General features: G+C 35.9%; 1 protein-coding gene across 7 annotated transcripts in view; it reads right to left on the minus strand.

Moving 5' to 3' along the window:
* Positions 1 to 21,030, minus strand: part of TRIM37 (tripartite motif containing 37) — a 134,834-nt gene that overhangs the window by 102,329 nt on the left and 11,475 nt on the right. For all 7 annotated transcript variants that reach the window (XM_028109170.2, XM_028109172.2, XM_028109166.2 and 4 more), the window contains exons 3-8: positions 19,130 to 19,170; positions 16,961 to 17,077; positions 12,987 to 13,074; positions 11,231 to 11,353; positions 9,506 to 9,629; positions 8,585 to 8,652 (exon numbers count right to left, since the gene is read on the minus strand). In XM_028109170.2, the coding sequence (XP_027964971.1) occupies positions 8,585 to 8,652; positions 9,506 to 9,629; positions 11,231 to 11,353; positions 12,987 to 13,074; positions 16,961 to 17,077; positions 19,130 to 19,170 (561 nt within the window). The remainder of the gene's footprint in view (positions 1 to 8,584; positions 8,653 to 9,505; positions 9,630 to 11,230; positions 11,354 to 12,986; positions 13,075 to 16,960; positions 17,078 to 19,129; positions 19,171 to 21,030) is intronic.

Raw genomic sequence — 21,030 nt, forward strand, 5'->3', positions numbered from 1 at the left:
GCTCAGGTCTTGATCTCAAGGTCATGAGTTCAAGCCCCGCACTGGGCTCCACACTGGATGTGGAGTCTACTTAATAAAAAAAATAATTAATTATGTACTCTTAAGTGACTCTTTGATAATTACAATTTCCTAAAAATTATCCTCTTCATGTAGATTCTACCTCAATAAAGTTGCTCATACTTGTAAAGCACATAAAACACTGGTATATAGTAAGCACTATGTAAATATTTAGTTTTAAAAATTTTTATTATTTAAATTTCTACTGTATTTATAGTCCAATTCTTCTTCCCAATATAACATTGGACACTTCATTTTTCTTGATAACCTTGCTAGAATATCTATGTTTTTCAAAGATCCAATATTAGGTATGCAGATACTCCCAACTATTTCACGGCACTCTCTTTTGTGAATTTCATCAATATCTTCATGATTTCTTTCCATTTTATGCCTCTATACTATTGTTCCTTTATTGGCTTGTTCAGTTGAACACTTAACTCATTTATTCATAATTTTCCTAAACTGCATTTTAGACTAAAAGTCTCCTTCTAAATATCCCTTAGTTATGTCTGATATTTTAATGCTTTATCATTTTCTTTTTAAAAAAAATTTTATTTATTTGAAAGAGAGAGCAAGAGAAAGCACGAGCGGAGGACAGGGAGGAGAAACAGGCTGCCCACTGAGTAGGGAGCCCGATGTGGGGCTCAATCCCAGGACCCTGGGATCATGACCTGAGCCAAAGACAAAAGCTTAAATGACTGAGCCACCCAGGCACCCCAATAAATTTCATTTTTTTTTAAAGATTTTATTTATTTATTTGAGAGAGAGAATGAGAGAGAGAGAGCACATGAGAGGAGGGAGGGTCAGAGGGCGAAGCAGACTCCCCACCAAGCAAGGAGCGTGATGCAGGACTTGATCCAGGGACTCCAGGATCATGACCTGAGCCGAAGGCAGTCGCTTAACCAACTGAGCCACCCAGGCGCCCTAATTTATCATTTCAATTGCAATGTCCTCTTTAGCTCAAGAACTTTGTAGATATTTAACACCTCAGTGCATATTTACATATATATGATTTTTAAAATAATGCTTTTGTTTTTGATGTCTACCTTAACTATACTTCGGTCACAGAACATGTTCTTTATATATATTTCTGAAATTTCTTCAGACTTTTATATACCTTAGTACATGATCAAGTATTGAAATGGTTTCATATGGACTGAAAAAGAATATGTATTCTTCATTTCTGGATTCAGAGTTCCACACATACCTTTTAAAGAAAACAACTTAATTTTTTCTTTTTCAAATATCCTCTATTCTTACACCTTTTGTTAGTTGGTGCTATCAGTTTTTAGCTATTTAATCACTCACTATACTGATTTTATCAAAATCTTGTAATTCTGTCAGTATCTGCTTTTTATTTTGAGTTTATCCTAGAATACAAAATCATAACTGTCTTACCTACTTTTTCTTAAGGTAGAATGTTCCCTTTTTGTCAGTGTTACTTTTCATCACTAGTAATGCTTTTTCCCCCCACTTTAAATTCCTGATCATTCCCTAGATCTAAGTCTTTTTTAATTTTATTTTATTTATTTATTTGAGAGAGAGAGAGCATGAGAGGGCAGAGGGTCAGAGGGAGAAGCAGACTCCCTGCTGAGTCAGGAGCCTGATGTGGGACTCGATCCTGGGACTCCAGGATTATGACCTGAGCTGAAGGCAGCTGCTTAACCATCTGAGCCACCCAGGCGTGCCACGCCCCCCACCCCGGATCTAGGTCTTATTAAGTAGATCATTGTGGGATTTTTTTTTTAAGTTCAGATTAATCCATATACTCAAGATAAAAGAAAAAAATACTCAAGGGGCTCCTGGGTGGCTCAGTTGTTGGGCGTCTGCCTTCGGCTCAGGTCATGATCCCAGGGTCCTGGGATCGAGCCCCGCATCGGGCTCCCTGCTCCGTGGGAAGCCTGCTTCTCCTTCTCCCACTCCCCCTGCTTATATTCCCTCTCTTGCTGTCTCTCTGTCAAATAAATAAATAAAATCTTAAAAAAAAAAAAAACTCAATTCAAAAATGACCAAAACAGGGAACAAGAAACTGATAGGACAAACAGCAAGATGTTAGACTCAAACTTCACAATATCAGTAAGTACAATGAATGTGAACATCCTTAACATCCCAGTTAAAAGTCAAAGATTGTCCAACTGGATTTAAAAGACCAGAACCAATTGTATGCAGCCTACAAGACATAGACTTTAAATGTTTAGAAACAAATACATTAAAAATAAAATGTCAGAATAAGATATATCATAGTTAAAGAAGAAGTGACTTTTTGAAATCAAATAGATTTCAAAGCAAAAAATGTTATGAGGATAAAGAAGGTCATTTCACAGTGATAATGGGAACAATTAATCAAGAGAATACCACAATCCTAGATGTTTAGGACCCTGATAGTAGGCTTCAAAATATATGAAGCAAAAACTGATAGAACTGCCAAAAGACAAGACAAATACACAACTATTGCTGAAAATGTCAACAGCCTTCTCTCAATAATAAAACAAGTAGACAAAAAATTCACAATATAGTAGACCAACACAACATCACCCACCACCTTAACCTCATGACATTACATACTATCAGAAAATCCCCCCAAATTTTTGGAAACTAAATAACATTTCTGAAGGACCGTGGGTCAAAGAATAAATCACAAAGGAAAAAAGTATTGTGAACACAAATGTCTCAAATGAACAACGCCAACTTCCATCTTAAGATTTTAGAAAAAGAGCAAATTAAATGCAAAGCAAAAGAAAGAAAACACTTAGATCAAAACAAAAATCAGTAAAATAGAAAACAAAAACAACTGAGAAAAACCAAAAGCTATGTATTTGAAAACATCAACAAAAAGGGGAAAAAGACACAAATTACCATTATCAGGAAAGAAAGAGGTGATAACACTGCATTCTACAAACGTTAAAGGATAACAAGAGAGTATCATGATTTTTGCACCAATAAATTTCACAAATTCAAATGAAGTAATTCCTTGAAAGACACAAACTACCAAAGCTCACTCAAGAAATAAGTAAAATAAGGGCACCTGAGTGGCTCAGTCAGTTAAGCATCTGACTCTTGATTTTGGCTCAGGTCATGATCTCAGGGTTGTGAGATTGAGCCCACTCTGCACTAGATGTGGAATTTGCTTAGGATTGTCTCTTCCTCTCCCTCTGCCCCTCCCCACCCCCACAAACTCGCTCTAAAAAAAAATAAAATAAGAATAAGAAATAAGTAAGATAAACTGCTCTAAATCAATTGAAGAAACTGAATTTGTAGTTGAAAACCATTCCACAAAGAAATCAAGGCCCAAATGTCTTCACTGGTAAACTGTATCAAACCTGTAAAGGAACAATACCAATTCTACACAACTTCTTCCAGAAAACTGAAGAGGGCATAGTTTAAAATTCTTTGAGGCCATCATTACTCTAATAACAAAGCCAGAGAAAGATACTTTGAGAAAAGAAAATTACCGTCTAATATCCCTCAGGCACAAAAATGCAAAAATTCTAAACAAAATCTTACTTAATCAAATCTAATAATGCATTAAAAGGACAATAACCAAATCAGGGTTTTTATCCCTTAAGTACAAAGTTGGTATAACATTAAAAAAAAAAAAAAAGGTTAATGGGACGTATAGGTGGCTCAGTCAGTTAAACGTCTGCCTTCAGCTCAGAACATGACCCCAGGATCCTGGGATGGAGCCCCGCATCAGGCTCCTTTCTCAGTGGGGAGCCTGCTTCTCCTTTGCCTGCCACCCCCCCAGCTCTGCGCACGCGCTCTCTCTCTCTCTGACAAAGAAATAAAATCTTAAAAAAAAGTTAATCCATTTAAAGAATGAAAAAAGAAAACCATATGATAATCTCAATACATGCAGAAAAAGAATTTGAGAAATCCAACATTCATTCCTAATGAAAATTCTCATCAAACAGGAAAAGAATTCCAAAACCTGATAATGAATATCTACAATAGGGGCGCCTGGGTGGCTCAGCTGGTTGAGCATCCGACTCTTGATCTAAGCTCAGGTCTTGATCTCACAGTTGTGGGTTTGAGCCCCACACTGGGCTCCACGCTGGGCATGGAGCCTACTTAAAAAAAAAAAAAATCTACAATAAACCCACTGCTAACATCATACTTAAATCAACACAATACTAGAAGTTCTGGTCAGTAAAACCTGACAGGGAACTAAATAAAAAGCAAATCAAAAAGAAAACTGTCTGTATTCAGAGATAACAAGATTATCTACAGGCAATCCCAGGAATCTAAAAGATAGCAACTAGAACTAATAAATTTAGCAAGATTGAAAAATACAGGATCAATATATAAAAATCAATTACATAAGCACAAGAAATCAGAAATTAAAAATTTTTAAAAACACTATTTACTATAGCATCAAGAATTTTGAAATACTGAATAAATCTGACATAAAATGTGAAAAACTTGTATCCTGAAAAGTACGAAACACTGCTAAGAGAAATTATAAAAGACCTAAATAAATGGAGTCTTCATGAACAAAGACTCAGTATTAAGACGTTACATCTTCCTAAATTGATTTATAGATCCAATGCAATTTTGATCAAAACCCCAAAACTCTTTGGTACAAATTAACAAGCTGATTCTAAAATTCATATAGAAATGCAAAGAACCTGCAAAGAAATGCAAAGCAACTCTAAAAAAACGAAGAGCGAAGCTGGAAAGCTAACATTACCTGTTTTATTATAAAGCTATAGTAATGAAAACAGTATAGTACTATCATTAAAAATAAATAAAGCAATGGAACAGAACAGAGTCCAGAAATATACCAATGTATACATGGACAACTAATTTTTTAAAAAGATGCAAAGACAATTCAGTGAAGAAACACTGGTCTTCAACAAATGGTGCTGGAAAAAATGGATAACCATTACCAAAAAAATATTTAAAAAATTTTAAAAACTACCTTGAATTCATATCTCACACTAAAAATAAAATTAATTAAAAAAGACCATAAACCTAAATATGAAATCTAAAACTACAAGTTTTCTGCAAGAAAACACAGGAAAAACTTTTTATGATCTTGGGTTAGGTAAAAATTTCTTAGCTATGACACCAAAAGAACAAATTGATAACTTACACTTTATTAAGATCGAAAAGACACCTCAACAAAGAAAATATACGGATGGCAAATTAAGTTCAAGAAGGGATGCTTAATGGGGCACCTGGGTGGCTCAGTCGGTTAAGTGGCTGCCTTCGGCTCAGGTCATGATCCCAGGGTCCTGGGACTGAGCCCCGCAATGGGCTCTCTGATCAGCAGGAAGACTGTCCTCCCTCTGCCACTCCCCCTGCTTGTGTTCCCTCTCTCTGTCTCTGTCAAAAAAATAAAATCTTAAAAAAAAAAAAAAATGCGTAACATCATTAGTTGTAAGACACATGCAAACTAAAGCCATAATAAAATGCTATTACACTCCTATGAGACTAGTTAAAATCTAAAAAATTGAGTATGTGTTGGCAATGATGTGGAAGAACCGGTACTCTCACAGACTACTGATGGAAATACAAAATGGTACAATCACTTCAGAAAATAGTTGGCAGGCACTAAAAAATTAACCATATACCTATCAATTTACCAAGCCACCGTAGCTTGGGTGGACCTAAGAGTAAAGGAAATATATGTCCATATATAAATTTGTATGTGAATGTTCACTATAACTTTATTTGTAACAGCCAAAACAGGAACCAACCCAAATGGCCATAAACAACTGAACAGAAAAACAAAATGTGGCATATGCAATACAATGTATATCATACATACACACACACACACACACACACACACACACACACACACACAGAAGGGGTGCCGGCTGGCTCAGTCAGAAGAGCATGGGATTCTTGATCATGGGGTCGTGAGTTTGAGCCCCACAGTGGGTATAAAGATTACTTTCATAAATAAATATAAAAAAAACCCACAAAGGAACACTACCCACAATTAAAAAGGAAAGAACTGATATATGAAGGAATTGCAAAATAATTTTGCTGACTGAAAGAAGTCAAACAAAATAAGTACATAATACGTATGATTCCAATTATAACTCTAGAAAATGCAAATTTATCTATGATAGAAAGCAGACGGGGCATTGCCTGGAGAAGCAGGAGAATTTATAAAGAAGCGCAAAGAAATTTTGGGGGATAATGAATATGTTCACTATCTTGACTATGGGGATAGTTTTACAGGTATATACTTTATCACAACTTATCAAGTCATACACTTTAAATACATGCCAATTATTGTCAATTATTCTTCAATAAAGCTGTTAAAAAAAAAGTACACAGATCCCTAGATCCCTGCCCCTATTCCACCACAGATGGTTTAAATTTGTCTCAAAACTCTAGCAGAAAGGTGCTGGTTTATTCTCTGGAGAGGAAAAAACAATCTCTGGACTAGGGGAAGATGCACAATTAAGAATATTAAAGAGAAAAACAAGAGTCTTTTTTTTTTTAAGATTTTATTTATTCATTTGAGACACAGAGATACAGAGAGAGAGAAAGCAGGAGCAGGGGGAGAGGCAGGAGGAGAGGCAGTGGGAGAGGGAGAAGCAGGCTCCCCGCTGAGCCAGGAGCCCGATGTGGGGCTCGATCCCAGGACCCTGGGATCATGACCTGAGCCGAAGGCAGACACTTAACCATCTGAGCCACCCAGGCGCCCCATAAAACAAGAGTCTTTAAATAAATATTTACATACTGAATTATATTAAGCTGTCAGTCAAGTGTAAAGACTGAATAAAAATATTTCAGACATGCAATCTTGAAAAATTATTCTGAGGGGCACCTGGGTAGTTCCATCAGTGAAGCATCTGACTCTTGATTTCAGCTCAGGTCATGATATCAGGGTTGTGAAATCGAGCCCTGTGTCGGGCTCCACACTGGGCATGGAGCCTCTTTAGGATTCTCTCCCTCTGCCCCCCCACCTCTGCCTCTCACTCTTGCTGTCTCCCTCCCTCTCTCTCTCTCAAAACAAAGAAAAATTTATCCTGATTAACCTTTCAGGAAAACTAAAGGAGGATATGTGATACCAAAACAAGTAAGTAAAGCAAGAGAGAGGAAGCCATGGAAATCAGGAAACATGGAATTCAAGCCAAGAAATAAGTAAAAAGGGCACCTGGGTGGCTCAGCCAGTTAAATATCTGACTTTGGCTGGGGTCATGATCTTGGGGTCCTGGGATTGGCCTGGCATCGACTCGGGCTCACTGCCTAGTGGGGAGTCTGCTTCTCCTTCTCCCCCTGCCCCTCCCGCCAACTTGTGCTCTCTCTCTCTCTCCCTAATAAATAAAATCTTAAAAAAAAAAGTAAATGGAAAAAAGTGAATGGAATCCCCAGGATGATAATTAAAAGAATAATCCAAGGAAACAGCTATGTATCAGGCAAAGAAAGGAATTCAAGAATTCCAAAACCAAAAAAAAGATTACTGTATCAGCTATTATGTAACACTATACACTTTATTCATTCCCTATGTACTTTAACCCCACCTACTCCATTCTTCTTATTTTTTTTTTAAAGATTACATTTACTTATTTGTCAGAGAGAGAGAGAGAGAGAGAGAGCACAAGCAGGGAGAGTGGCAGGCAGAGAGAGAGAGAAGCAGGCTGCCCACTGAGCAGGGAGCCCAAGGCGGGGCTCGATCCCAGGACCCTGAGATCATGACCTGAGCCAAAGGCAGACACTTAACCAACTGAGCCACCCAGGAGTCCTCCCACCTACCCCATTCTATGAAGGCAGACGTTTTTGCCATTTTGTCCACTGCTATGTTCTGAACATCTAAAAAAATGCCAGTTATATATTTGGTACTTAATAAAAATTTCCTTAACAAATAAAAATGTTAATTTTACCATAAGACTCACCGTATATAATCGGCAATATTCTAACTCAAAGTCACGACTTAAGTCACAATGTCAGAAGATTTTTATCTTTTATAGATTCACAGATTTCTATGGGCTATTCCCCATAAAAATAATTGAATTCTTTTTTTTTTTAAAGATTTATTCTTTTATTTGACAGAGACACAGCGAGAGAGGGAACACAAGTGGGGGGAGTGGGTGAGGGAGAAGCAGGCCCCCCGCCGAGCAGGGAGCCTGATGCGGGGCTCCATCCCAGGACCCTGGGATCATGACCTGAGCTGAAGGCAGACGCTTAATGACTGAGCCATCCAGGCACCCCAAAAATTCTTTTTTTTGGACAGGATTATGTACGACCAGAAGACTGGGAGATCTATGTGTGCTATATTAGGAACTTTTATGCAATAGGAATCAGCTGATTCAAGTTTTCTCCATGTTTGGGAACAAGATAAAATTAATAAGATTTATTCTGTTTTGTAAGAGTGCAATTATTTTGGGGCACCTGCTCCGCGGGAAGCCTGCTTCTCCCTCTCCCACTCCCCCTGCTTGTGTTCCCTCTCTCGCTGTGTCCCTGTCAAATAAATAAATAAAATCTTAAAAAAAAAAAAAAACGAAAAAAGAATTTTTTTTAAAGCCTGTTGACAGACTTTATTTCATTACATTTATTATTTCATCACCTGGTGCTCTACCTCCTGAAGTAAGGATTCCAAGAGCTCTGTTTCTTGTGTTAGAGATGTCTTCTGACCTATTTAAAAACACAAAACACCAACACTCAGGCTCATTACTGGTTAAGAATGAAATTAACTTTCATTGAACATAGTCAATAACAAGGAATCAATTTCAAGTAAATAAAACTTCACTACAGCTACCCTAAAACATTTTCCCAGAGCTTTAAAAGGTTCAATCTAATATTGTAGTAGCTTTGACAAGGGAATTTCAGAATCAACCCTAACTACAATTTTAGACAAACTGCAATTCAGGTCTGTTAAATTCATCTAGAAATACAATGACAATATATTCTGTAAGGAAATTAACGTTACTGTTTCTTCCAAAGGAATATAAATATCTAGAAAAGTACATTTTTTAACTCAATCAACTCTTCTGAAGTAATTCTTTCCCAGAATGTAACTAAGGCTTAAAAAGAGGAATATAGTGTTGGCCAGATGTTACACTACATGTCAGCAAAAGGTATGTTCTTTAAACATAAGAATCTGTATTTAAAAAAAAAAGCCCAGACAGAAGTAGTCTCAAGAAGCTGGAAACACACAAGAATAAGGAATTATTATTACAGAATTACTATAGAGAAGGAAGAAACTGCTTTACATGTTGAAAAAAAAATGATGATGACAAGGCAGGCATGCCTGCCAAATCAGACCATTTTCTTTGTAAATCACTAAAGAGCTAGAAGCATACACACCCATGAGTTTAGCAGAAGTTATATCAATTATGTGTACTATTATTTGATACATTTAACAGGTGGAACTTTTACTTTTGAAAGCAATCTTTTCCAAGCCTGTAACAATTCATCAACCTTTACTCTTTCAAGACTAAACCTCAAGGAGGCACCACGTATTCCAACAGCATAGGAAAACACTCACCCATTAGTGTTATGAGCTTATTCTTCAATTGTGTGTCTAACCGTGCAATCATCATCTCCACTGCATTCCTAATTTCCCGAACACGCTCGTCTTTTGCATTTCGAACAGCTTCTACGTTTCTTTCCTAGAAGATAAAGAGGAAAAAAAAAAAACTGAAGAATTTTTAAAACAAAAGCAAACATACGTTAATACAATCACTGCAATTATTCTTAAAGTCAGTTGATTTCCTCTTTAAAAGTTGCAGCCCAGGGTGCCTGGGTGGCTCAGTCAGTTAAGCGGCTGCCTTCAGCTCAGGTCATGATCCCAGAGTCCTAGGATCAAGTCCTGCATCGGGCTCCTTGCTCAGCAGGAAACCTGCTTCTCCCTCTGCTTGTTGCTCCCCCTGCTTCTGCTGTCAAATAAATAAATAAAATCTTAAAAAAAAAAGTTGCAACCCAATAATACTTTTTAAATGCTTATATGTCATATGAAACTGCTTTAAAAAATTGTGCACTGAAACAAATCAGGAACAAAACTTGTAAATGTAAACAAAGCTTAATAAAGTACATGTTCTTTTAACAGTGAAAGATGTGTAATTAAAAAATATTGGTTAGGTACCATATACAAAACACATACTCAAAGTCCCAATCATATCTGAGAGAAAACCACTACTCAAAAATAAGAGTATACTGATGCCAGGTTCACATCATGCAAAACCCTAAAACAAATGAAAAATTTCAAAAACCGCTCTACTCTAGTTTACAAAGTTTTAAATTTTTTCATAAGAAAAAAAAGATTTTCAAAGATTGCAGAGTACACTGCAGATTTCATAAAAGCATGCCACCAAAAACAGAAAGCAATCTTTCCTATATCTATTGTTATTATAAATACAAGCAGTGAGAATTTCAAATTAGAACACCCTCCCTAACAACCACATTATGTTGACAAGAGAAAATAATAGAAAAAAAGGTAGTTAGATGAAGTCCAAAGAGAAGCCATTCAGCTTGTTTATATTCCAAAATTACTTCATAGGTAGCATATTTGTAACTCAGAAACATTACTTTTTGTATAAGAAATGTTATAAAACAATGGTTTGAATCTTGATTCCTGAGAGGGTAAAACGAAGACATCTTAAGTTAGGGATGGTCCTCAAACCTCACTAGTTACAACTATCATTCTGGCAACTTTAAACAAAATATATTCCAAAAGCATATTTGGTGCTTAAATGTTTGAAACTTATCACATTTCCTCAAATAAATAATATTACAAATGGTAAATACCTCACCAAAGCTGTTTGACACATAAAGTATCTGAAGAGTAGGGTTAAATATTACTCTTTCAGTTCTGTAGAGTTCTAATTCAAAACATCAGAAATAGTTCATTCACTGGTAGCAAAAACACTCCCAAAAGCTGAGGGTCCAAAGAATGAATGACTTAATGACTCTGTAAAAGTCAATATTGACTCTTTAGGAGTCGGTTACTGACTCCCTGTATCAAACAGGCTTATTTAATACATTCATTTTCTGTTTCTACATAAGAAAAGGATTCTCTGGCTCCAAATGTGGAAAGGCCAGGGGTTTGGATACAAATTCCTCAGCTAGTTTGAAGTTGGTGAAACTGACTATAAATATATCTTATCAGATTTTCAAATCTTGATTTCAACATAATTGATTTATATCATAAAAAAATATATATTACATAGGCCAGACTATAAAATGGATAATGATCTTTCAGCAGCAGTCTTACCACTTCTTGAACTAAGCTGATCAGTTCCATGAGACGCCGACGAAGTTTGGCTACCTCTTCATTCACTTTAGTAACATGCTGCTCATAAATTTCTGCCAAAGGTTTAAAGGTATGTCCACCATGCTATTTAAATTAATAAAAATAATTTTAGAACATTTTTTTTACCTCAACCATTTATACTTCTTTATTAACACTCCATGGATGCTAGTAAACTGGTAAATATTTTCAAATGAATTTTTTCTGGCAGTCTTTACTTTGTTAAAATCAATTAAAGCTTTCTTAAAATCACTTGGCCCATATAGAAAATCCTTAAAATTGCAGATAAAGAACTTTAGTAAAACATTTACACTTATCTAGAAATTTGTACTCATTAGAAAGAACCAAAATCTTTAACCATGGCTCAAACCATCTGACACAACTTTATTTGCCACTCTCTTCTTGGTCAGCACTAGCCTTTTTCATGTTTTCAAAGTTCTTTTCATTAGGCCTTTGCAAAATTAACTCCTTCTTGGGTGCCTGGGTGGCTCATTCGGTTCAGCATCCAACTCTTGATTTCAGCTCAGGTCATGAGGTTGAGCCCTGCATTGGGCTCTGTGCTCAGCATGGGGTCTGCTTGGGATTCTCTCCCCCTCTCCCATTCATGCTGTCTAAAATGAATAAATCTTAAAAAAAGAAAAAAAGAAACTGCCTATTAACAGGTAAGTTCTTACTAGAACTGTCTTGTTCAACCAAAGTACCCAACCATGGTCTCTAAGATAAAAAAAGATGTAGATCTTTGCATATCCACTTAAATATGGAAAAGAATGTTTCCCTTGCTTCTTAGAAACCCATGTATTTAAGTACTAAATTGTAAGAATTCAATTCTTTCTACTCATCCCATTGTTTTCAAATCTTAACAGAAAACTCTCTATTGAGCTCTACTCAACAAAGATGCCTGTCATTCTCTCCCTAAAATGTGCTGAAGCCCAAAGAATGATTACTTTTTTTTTTTTTTTTTAGGTAGGTTCCACACCCAGCATGAAGCCCAACTCAGGGCCTGAGCTGAGATGGATGCTTAACCGACTAAACTACCCAGGCGCCCCAAGAACGATCAATTCTTATTGCTAACATATGTCTAGTTGTCTAGCAACTTCTGCTCCCACTATAACTAACTCTCCCCACCAAGAACCCATTGTGTTAATTTTCAAGCCTATTTACATTAATTGTACCTATTACATAAGTATACAATTTAATTAGGTATTAATTAAACAACAGACACAACTGTGAAATAAAAAGCTGTTTCCAGGAAAACTAACTTCAGTGTTTTAGACTTGATAAAAGGTATGATGCCTTAAAAAACGACTTTTGAATTAGAATGGAAAAAGGAAAAAAACACAACCATAAGGATCCAGATGTTTGCATTCATATTGTGTCACAAATATCTAAAGTTGTTGTTCCATTTTAAAAAAAACCAAAATTGGAAATTGTGGCCAGGACATTAGATCAACTGGCCTTTAATCAAAGATAAGACTTTGATCCTACAACAAAAGATTTGCAAATAAATGTTTATATGTTTTCAATTAAAATAATATGTTTCTGTAAGAGGTGCACGTTCCACATCAACATTTCCCACAAAGGAAGGTTGTGGTATGATACCTTCTGCTATAAATCAGATGCATTTAAATTTCATTCTATAAGCAGAGTAAAATATTATTCTCTATCTAAATCAAACAAGTATTTCTAGCTAAAAGTAATATGCTAAATATTTTCTGCTCACCATTCCTCCCCAAAGTGCACACTGATGGCAGATACACTTCTTACAAGTCCAGCAAAATACACTAAGTTTTTCATGGTGATTTTCACATCTATATATTATGAAAAGAAAATATAGATTAAATTAAATAAATTAAAATTATAACATAATTACCTCAACAAATTCCTAAGTTTGGGAAACAGGTTCGTCAATTTTAAACTATTATATCTCAGGAAATGATATAAAATGCATTCCATGCTTCTACAAATTAAGCTAAAATAAATCACATGTGGACACAAAATTTTTTTAAATATTGTTTCATTAATTTATAAATACTTTAGAATCATGAAAAATGCAGACTAACTTCTAAATAAAGTATAAATATAACATCATTTTCTAGCATCACTATAGATTAAGTTCTACCTTACATTTTGAGCAAATCACATTATTAATCTATACCTACATGAGTATGTATGCATATACAAAAATTTGCCCCACATGTGACCAATGCTAACAATAATCAAGACAAATGCAATTGTGTAATACCATATCCTCATAAGAAATGAACAACTCAATTTTAAAAAATGAGTTTCTCCTTAAAATGGATATCCACATGTAAAACATGAATATGAACCAAACTGCATCCTCCCCAATTCCTATGTTGAAACCCTAATGTAAATGTATTTGGAGATAGGGCCTTTAAGGAGGTAATGAAGGTTAAATGAGGTCATAAGGTTGGTACCCTACCCCAACAAAACTGGTCTGTCCAAGAAGAGAAAGATACCAGAAGTGTGCACAGAGAAAAGGTCCTGTGAGGACACAGTGAGGAAGAGCCCTAATCCAAGTCAAAGAGAAACCAACCCTCATAATACCTTAACCTTAAACTTCCAGCCCCAAAACCATGAGAAAATAAATTTCTGTTATGTAAGCCATCCAGTCTGGGGTGTTGTTATGGCAGCCCTAGCATATAAACACCTTTAGCTTTTATCATATGCAAAATTTAACTCAAAGTAGTCAAAGACCTAAACATAAGACCTAATCAAAGACTTTGATCCTACAACAAAAGATTTGCAAATGAATATACATTTTATATGTTCTCATATAATGTAATTCTTAGAAGAAAACACAGGGGAAAAGCTTTATGATACTGGATTTTGAAATTATTTCTTAAAGAGGACACCAAAAGCACATGCAACAGAGACAAAAATAAACTAAACTATATGAAAATTTAAAATTTCTGGGGCTGCCTGGATGGCACAGTAAAGCATCCAACTCTTGGTTTCAGCTCAGGTCATGATCTCATGGTTGTGAGATCAAGCACCGCACTGGGCTCCGAGCTCAGTGAGTCTGCATGAGATTCTCTGCATGAGAATTCTCTCTCCCTCTCCCTCTGCACCTTTTAGTTGTGTGCTGCTTCTCTCTAAAATACATTAATAAATCTTAAAAAAAAAAATCCTAAACTTGTGTACCTCAAAGGACACAATAAACAAAGGGCAATCTATGGATTAAGAGACTGTATTTGCAAATCATATATCTGATAAAGGAGTTAATATCCAAAATATATAAAGAACTCCTACAATTCAACAACAGAAAACAACCAAAAAAACCCCAAACACCCGATTAAAATATGGGCAAAGGACTTAAAAGACACTGTTCTCCAAAGATGTACTAATAACCAATAAGCATTATGAAAATCATCCAAATCATCAGATAAATGCAAATCAAAACCACAAGACATTTCCTCATACCCATTAGGATGGTTACTATCAAAAAAATAAAACAAGTGTTGGCAAGAATGTGGAGAAATTGGAATCCTGTACACTGTTGGTAGGAATTTAACATGGTATAGCTGCCATAGAAAACAGTATGAAGGGGCGCCCGGGTGGCTCAGTCGTTAAGCGTCTGCCTTCGGCTCACGTCATGAACCCAGGGTCCTGGGATCGAGCCCCGCATCAGGCTCCCTGCTCAGCGGGAAGCCTGCTTCTCCCTCTCCCACTCCCCCTGCTTGTGTTCCCTCTCTCACTGTGTCTCTCTCTGTCAAATAAATAAAATCTTTAAAAAAAAAAAAACAAAAAACAGTATGAAAGTTCTTCAAAATATTTAAAACAGAATTCCATATAATCCAGCAATATCACTGCCGGGTATATAGCCAAAAGAGGGGTGCCTAGCTGGCTCAGCCAGTAGGGTGTGCAACTCTTGATCTCGAGCTCCACACTGAGGTGTAGAGATTACTTAAAAATCTTAAAAAAAAAAAAAAAAAGAAAGAAAAAATTGAAGGCAAGATCTAGAAAAGATGAACACCCATGATCATAAGCAGCATTGTTCCCAATAGCCCAAAAGTGGAAGCAATCCAAATGTCCATCAACAGATAACGGATAACAAAATGTGATATATATACATGATGTATTATTAATCAGCCTTAAAAAGGAATGAAATTTTGATATAAACTACATTATGTAAAGTCAAGGAAGACAGTAGCAAAAAGACAAAACTGTGTGACTTTATTTACATGAGCAATCTAGAGTGGTCAAACTTATAGAAACAGAAAGTGAAATGGTGGTTGCCAGGGTTGGTGGAAGGAGAAATGGGGAATTATTGTTTAATGGGTAGAGAGTTTCAGATTTGCAAGATGAAAAAGTTCTGGGGCCTAGTATATAATGTGAATATATTTAACACTACTGAACTGTAACCTTAAAAATGGTTAAGAAGTAAATTTTATATACTGTGTATTTTACTACACTAAAAAAAAAAATTGGGGCTCTAGGTAGGTCAGTTGCTTAAGCATCTGCCTTCAGCTCAGGTCATGATCCCAGGGTCCTGGGATCAAGCCCCACACTGGGTTCCTTGCTCAGTAGGGAGCCTGCTTCTCCCTCTCCCTCTGCCTGCCACTCCCCCTGCTTGTGCTCTCTGTCAAATAAAATCTTAAAAAAAATTTTTTTTCAGTTTTCTGTTGCCTATAAAAGAGACACACTGGGGTGCCTGGGTGGCTCACTTAAGTTAAGCATCTGCCTTCGGCTCAGGTCATGATCCCAGGGTCCTGGAATCGAGCCCTGCGTCCAGGGAGCCTGCTTCTCTCTCTCACTCTCCCTCTGTGCTCTAATAAATAAATAAAACCTTAAAAAAAAAAAAAAAAAAGGAGACACACTGTTGCATTTCTTTAAAAAGCTTCTCACTAGGGGCGCCTAGGTGGCTCAGTCGGTTGAGTGTCCAACTCTTGATTTCAGCTCAGGTCATATCTCAGGGTTGTGAGACTGAGCACCTTGTCAGGCTCCGCAATCAGTGGGGAGTCTGCTTTTCTCCTCCCTCTCCCTCTGCCCCTCCCCCCATGTGCTCTTTCTAATAAAAGAGAAAGAAAAAAAAACTTCTCACTAATGAAGTACACTGAGCTTAAATACCTCAACAGGTCTATATTTTCTATTTCTCATAATAAAAGTGTAAAAAAAACAGCATATTAGATACTACCTGGAAGCTCATTTAGCCTGACTTCCACACTACCAAATTTAGAACACAGCTTTTAATACAGGAAATTTATCAGAACAGTTCTTTATCGATGGCCTATATACACCTGTAGCAAACCAAGGGAAGAGGGGCCAGCAGGCATCTAGCAGTTCTACTCCTTTCACGAGAGGCTCTCATAAAAGAAGCCAATCAAGAATTAGAAGGGTCTTTCAAAACAGGGATACCCATACCATGCCCGAAGAAAAATACTTAAGTATTCACCTAAAACAAAAAAGAAACTTTCAATAGTGTCATTAAAATAACATAGGGTAGGGGTGCCTGGGTGGCTTAGTCGGTTGAGCATCTGCCTTCAGCTCAGGTCATGATCCCGGGGTCTTGGAATCAAGCCCTGAGTTCAGCTCCCTGCTCAGCGGAGAGCCTGCTTCTCCATCTCCCATTCCCCCTGCTTGTACTCTGTCAAATAAATAAAATCTTTAAAAAATAAAATTAACATAGAGCAACATCTACGAAATACTTGAAGAAAGAAACTGAGGACATACTTGTCCTTTTCATTTTCTTCATGTTTGGTGAGACTGCAGAGTTGAAGAGTATCAAGCTGCTGTGTTACTTCTTCTGCCCAACGACAGTTTACTAGTTCTCGTAGCTGGAGTGGAGCACTGGAAAAAAAAATGTACATATATTCTAATTTAGGAATTTGAGACTATTTTTTAATATAAACACATTCCAAAGGTAATCATGCAAGATGAGTGTGTTAATTAAATCAACAGAGGGAAACTTTTCACAATGTATACATACATATAATAAATCATCACACTGTACACTTTAAATATCTTACAATTTTATTTGCTGACTATACCTCAAAATACTAAAAACATAATTACCATATAATCCAGCAATACCATTTCTGGGTATATATTCAAAAAAACTGAAGACAGGTCTAGAAAAGATGAACACCCATGATCATAGCAGCATTATTCACAATAAGCCCAAAAGTGGAAGCAATCCAAATGTCCATCAACAGATGAATAAACAAAATGTGATACATGTACATGATGGAATATTAACCAGCCTTAAGAAGGAATGAAACTTTGACATATGCTACAACATGCATAAAACTTAAGGACATTACACAGAGCGAAGAAGGATAGTTGTAAAAAAAGAAATTATCAAACACATTCCTCAAAACAGAGCTAACAATCATACTCATACCATATTATTATTAAAATAAAACAGACTCAATGAAAAGTATGGTTTGCAACTTATTTTTACCTTAATAGGTCACTTACAAAAAAAAAAAATTCAGATTACAGACTGAATTCTCAATTCCTCAGTCTAAAATTATGCTGTCCAAAATGAGAGCCACCAGCCACATGTGACTATTTAAAATTCAAATTAATTAAAATTAAATAAGAATAAAATTTCATTATAGTCACACTAGACAAATTTCAAGTGCTCAACTGCCACATGTACCTAGTGGAATTGGACAGCAAAGTTATAGGACATCTCCATCATTACGGAAAGTTCTATTTGATAGTGCTGGTTTTCTTAAAAGTTAATATGAAAAAAAGTAAACAATACATGATGAAAATGGACAATCAAATGAGGTGAAGAGCTAGTATAAGCAAAAAAGAAATATAAGTAGCTAAATGTTTCAAAAGATGCTCAGTTTCAATCATTTTTTTAAAAAGCATATTAAAAACGAGATGCCTTTTTTCATTTAATGGAATGACAAAAAAAGACTTATAATAATCAGTATTGGCAAGAATATGAGAAAAAGGCAATTTTGTATCTATTATTAGGAATGTAAAATGGTAAAAACCTTTCAATGTAATCTGCCATAATTATATGAAAAAAACCAAAAAGTGGAAACCACCTAAATGTCTCTGAATATAAGTATAAATAAATCAACATATAGTTATAGAGATTATCCACACTTCCTTAAAAAACTTCCTTGTACATATCAAGGAAAAGTCCCACCATATTTTACACGAAAAAAAAACTCCAAAATAGTAGTATAACATTTGTGTGTTTTAAGAAAAAAATTTGTATGTATACACATCAGTATACTCCTAGAAAAATGTCTAGAAGAATAGACACGAAATCTAACCATTTCTTTTGAAAGTGTTATTTAATGAAAAGATCAGGCAGGGAGTATCAGAAATAGAAGACTTTTTATTTTATTTATCTGTATTAATTAGAAAACTTTTCAATTTTAGGGGCGGCTGGGTAGCTTAGTCAGTTAAGCATCCGACTCCTGATTTTGGCTCAGGTCATGCTCTCAGGGTCATGGGTCTGAGCTCCGTGTTCAGTTCACGCTGGAGGTGGAGCCTGCTTAAGACTCTCTCTCCCTCTATCCGCCCCCCAACCCACTCATGCAGGTTCATGCTCTCAAATAAATCTTTAAAAAAAAATTCTTTCCCCATCTCCTTCTGCTCCTCCCCCTCCCTCTCTAAAAAAAAAACAAAACTTTTCAATTATAAAAAGTTGTTACACAATGCTACTCTAGTAAACAATGTAATCCATTCTGCATAATTCTGAGTCAGATAAATTAGTGTGCATTTCTTTATCTGGACAGGTTATTTTCTTTTCAACTGTATTCACAAAGAGGAGAAATGTGGTAGGATGAAGAAAAACTGAATATTATGGCACTCTAATCCCATCACCTTACTATTTTCCAAATTCACCAATAATCATAGCAAAGCACTTACCGGCAATGAGGGCATTGAGCTCTCTGTTCTGTCAGCCAGCGCTAAGGAGGCAAAAAATTAGATTTTGATTATAGAAACATTAATTTGTACATACTGAATACTTACATACCAAATTTAATGAGTTTAACTCTCTAGTGCCTGAATTAATTATAAAAGTACTTATAGAAATAGCAGGCAATCAATCTACTGTCTCCTTCTCATTATCATCATGACAGGGACAAATTTTCAAAGGGACAGAACTCATTCCAAAATAGTTAAGAAGCTATTTTCTCATAGGAAAGAAAGTGATCCTGAGACTATCTGGATCCCACAAGGAAGATGTTGATAATCTTCACAAAAACAATGATATAGTAACCACCACTCTAAAAATAAACCAATGATGATTACCTTCTAACTAACCTCTCATAAAATCCCTGAGAAAGTCTAAGGTGCTATTAAATTCCTTTCTGAAAAGTAAACTAATTTTGAAGAATATATAATATGGATATATAAATTAGACCTAAAATATGAAAAAGCAATACAAAACTTTGTCTTAAGAATTCTATAGTTCAGTAATATAATATCTGCATAATCTGGTTTCTTCACAATTATAGAAAGCTTTTATAAGAGAACAATATCTCTACTAAGCTTCAAATTTTATTAATTTAATCATTTTAATTATTACTGGATAGGGAACAGTTCTATATCATATACAAAGGAGATATTAAGATTTTCTGAATACCCTTCCAAAAACAATAGCTTCCTGGTTAAATATTAAATGTTTTAATTGACTAGTAAATGTTTCAAGGTAAGTAACTAACTATACTCCCATACCTATGTACTTCCCATGGCTGTTATTTCTATTTATCCCTTTCTAGTTCTATAAAAGAACATAAGCTTTTAAAGTCAAATAATTAACTCAGAAATGAAACTCCCAAGGAAACTTTAAAGGATTATAAAAGATAAAACATAATAAAGAAAAGGGTACTTTACAGTAAACAATATAAAGCTGGAAGAAAAAGAAAATAGACACAAAAGGATTTCTCTCTTCTTAACCTTGAAGATAATTTCTTTGGTCCCTCAGCAAACATAAGATTTGGGTCAGGTTTTGTACTCTCAAACAATGCTCAGCTAAATCCACAGTACTCTTTTAGGGCTGGTTTCAGCCCACCCCCTCTAGTCTCATCTTCTACCTCACTGTAGGGGACCCAACAAGGTTAAGCTTTTAGATATATTTCCTCTCTCTGCCCAGGATATTCTTCAACACCTCTCTTCAACTACATCATCCCTACTCATCCTTTAGATTTCAGTTTATACGTCACTTCCTCCAGAAAGCTTGCCCTGACTCTCCACAGATTACCATAGCAACCTGTACTCCCTTCACTGTCCTTTAACACTTTATTACACTGACTTATTTGTTGGGTTTCCTTTGCCCTGCTACACTATAAGCTCTATAAAAGTTGGGACTGGGGTTCCTGGGTGTCTCAGTCGGTTAAGCATCCAACTCTTGATTTCAGCTCAGGTCATGATCTCAGGGTTGTGAGATGGAGCCCCATGTCAGGCTCTGCACTCAGTGTGGTGTCTGCTTGAGATTCTCTCCTTTCCTCTCCTTCTGCCCCTCCCCCCCAACCGCTTGTGAGCACTCTCTAAAATAAATAAAATCTTAAAAAAAAAAAGTTGGGAGTGATAGGGAGTGACCAGTCCATATTTTTATTTTTTATTTGGGGGGGTGTTTTAGTAAACAGAATCATGCTGTATGTATTGTTCTTTGATGTGTTTGTTGGAGATGTTCTCAACCTAGCACACTCCTTTTATCCATTATACATTCCACAGAGTTAGTGTCACTATTTGGGTTGCTTCATTCTGCTGTTATAATTATACCCACCTTTGTGCACAAACTTGAGCACAGGGGTTGGAATTTG

This window comes from Eumetopias jubatus, unplaced genomic scaffold, assembly GCF_037043125.1.
Source record: "Eumetopias jubatus isolate StellerSeaLion01/CBP00866 unplaced genomic scaffold, mEumJub1_p1.0 scaffold_10, whole genome shotgun sequence".
Lineage (NCBI taxonomy): Eukaryota > Metazoa > Chordata > Mammalia > Carnivora > Otariidae > Eumetopias > Eumetopias jubatus.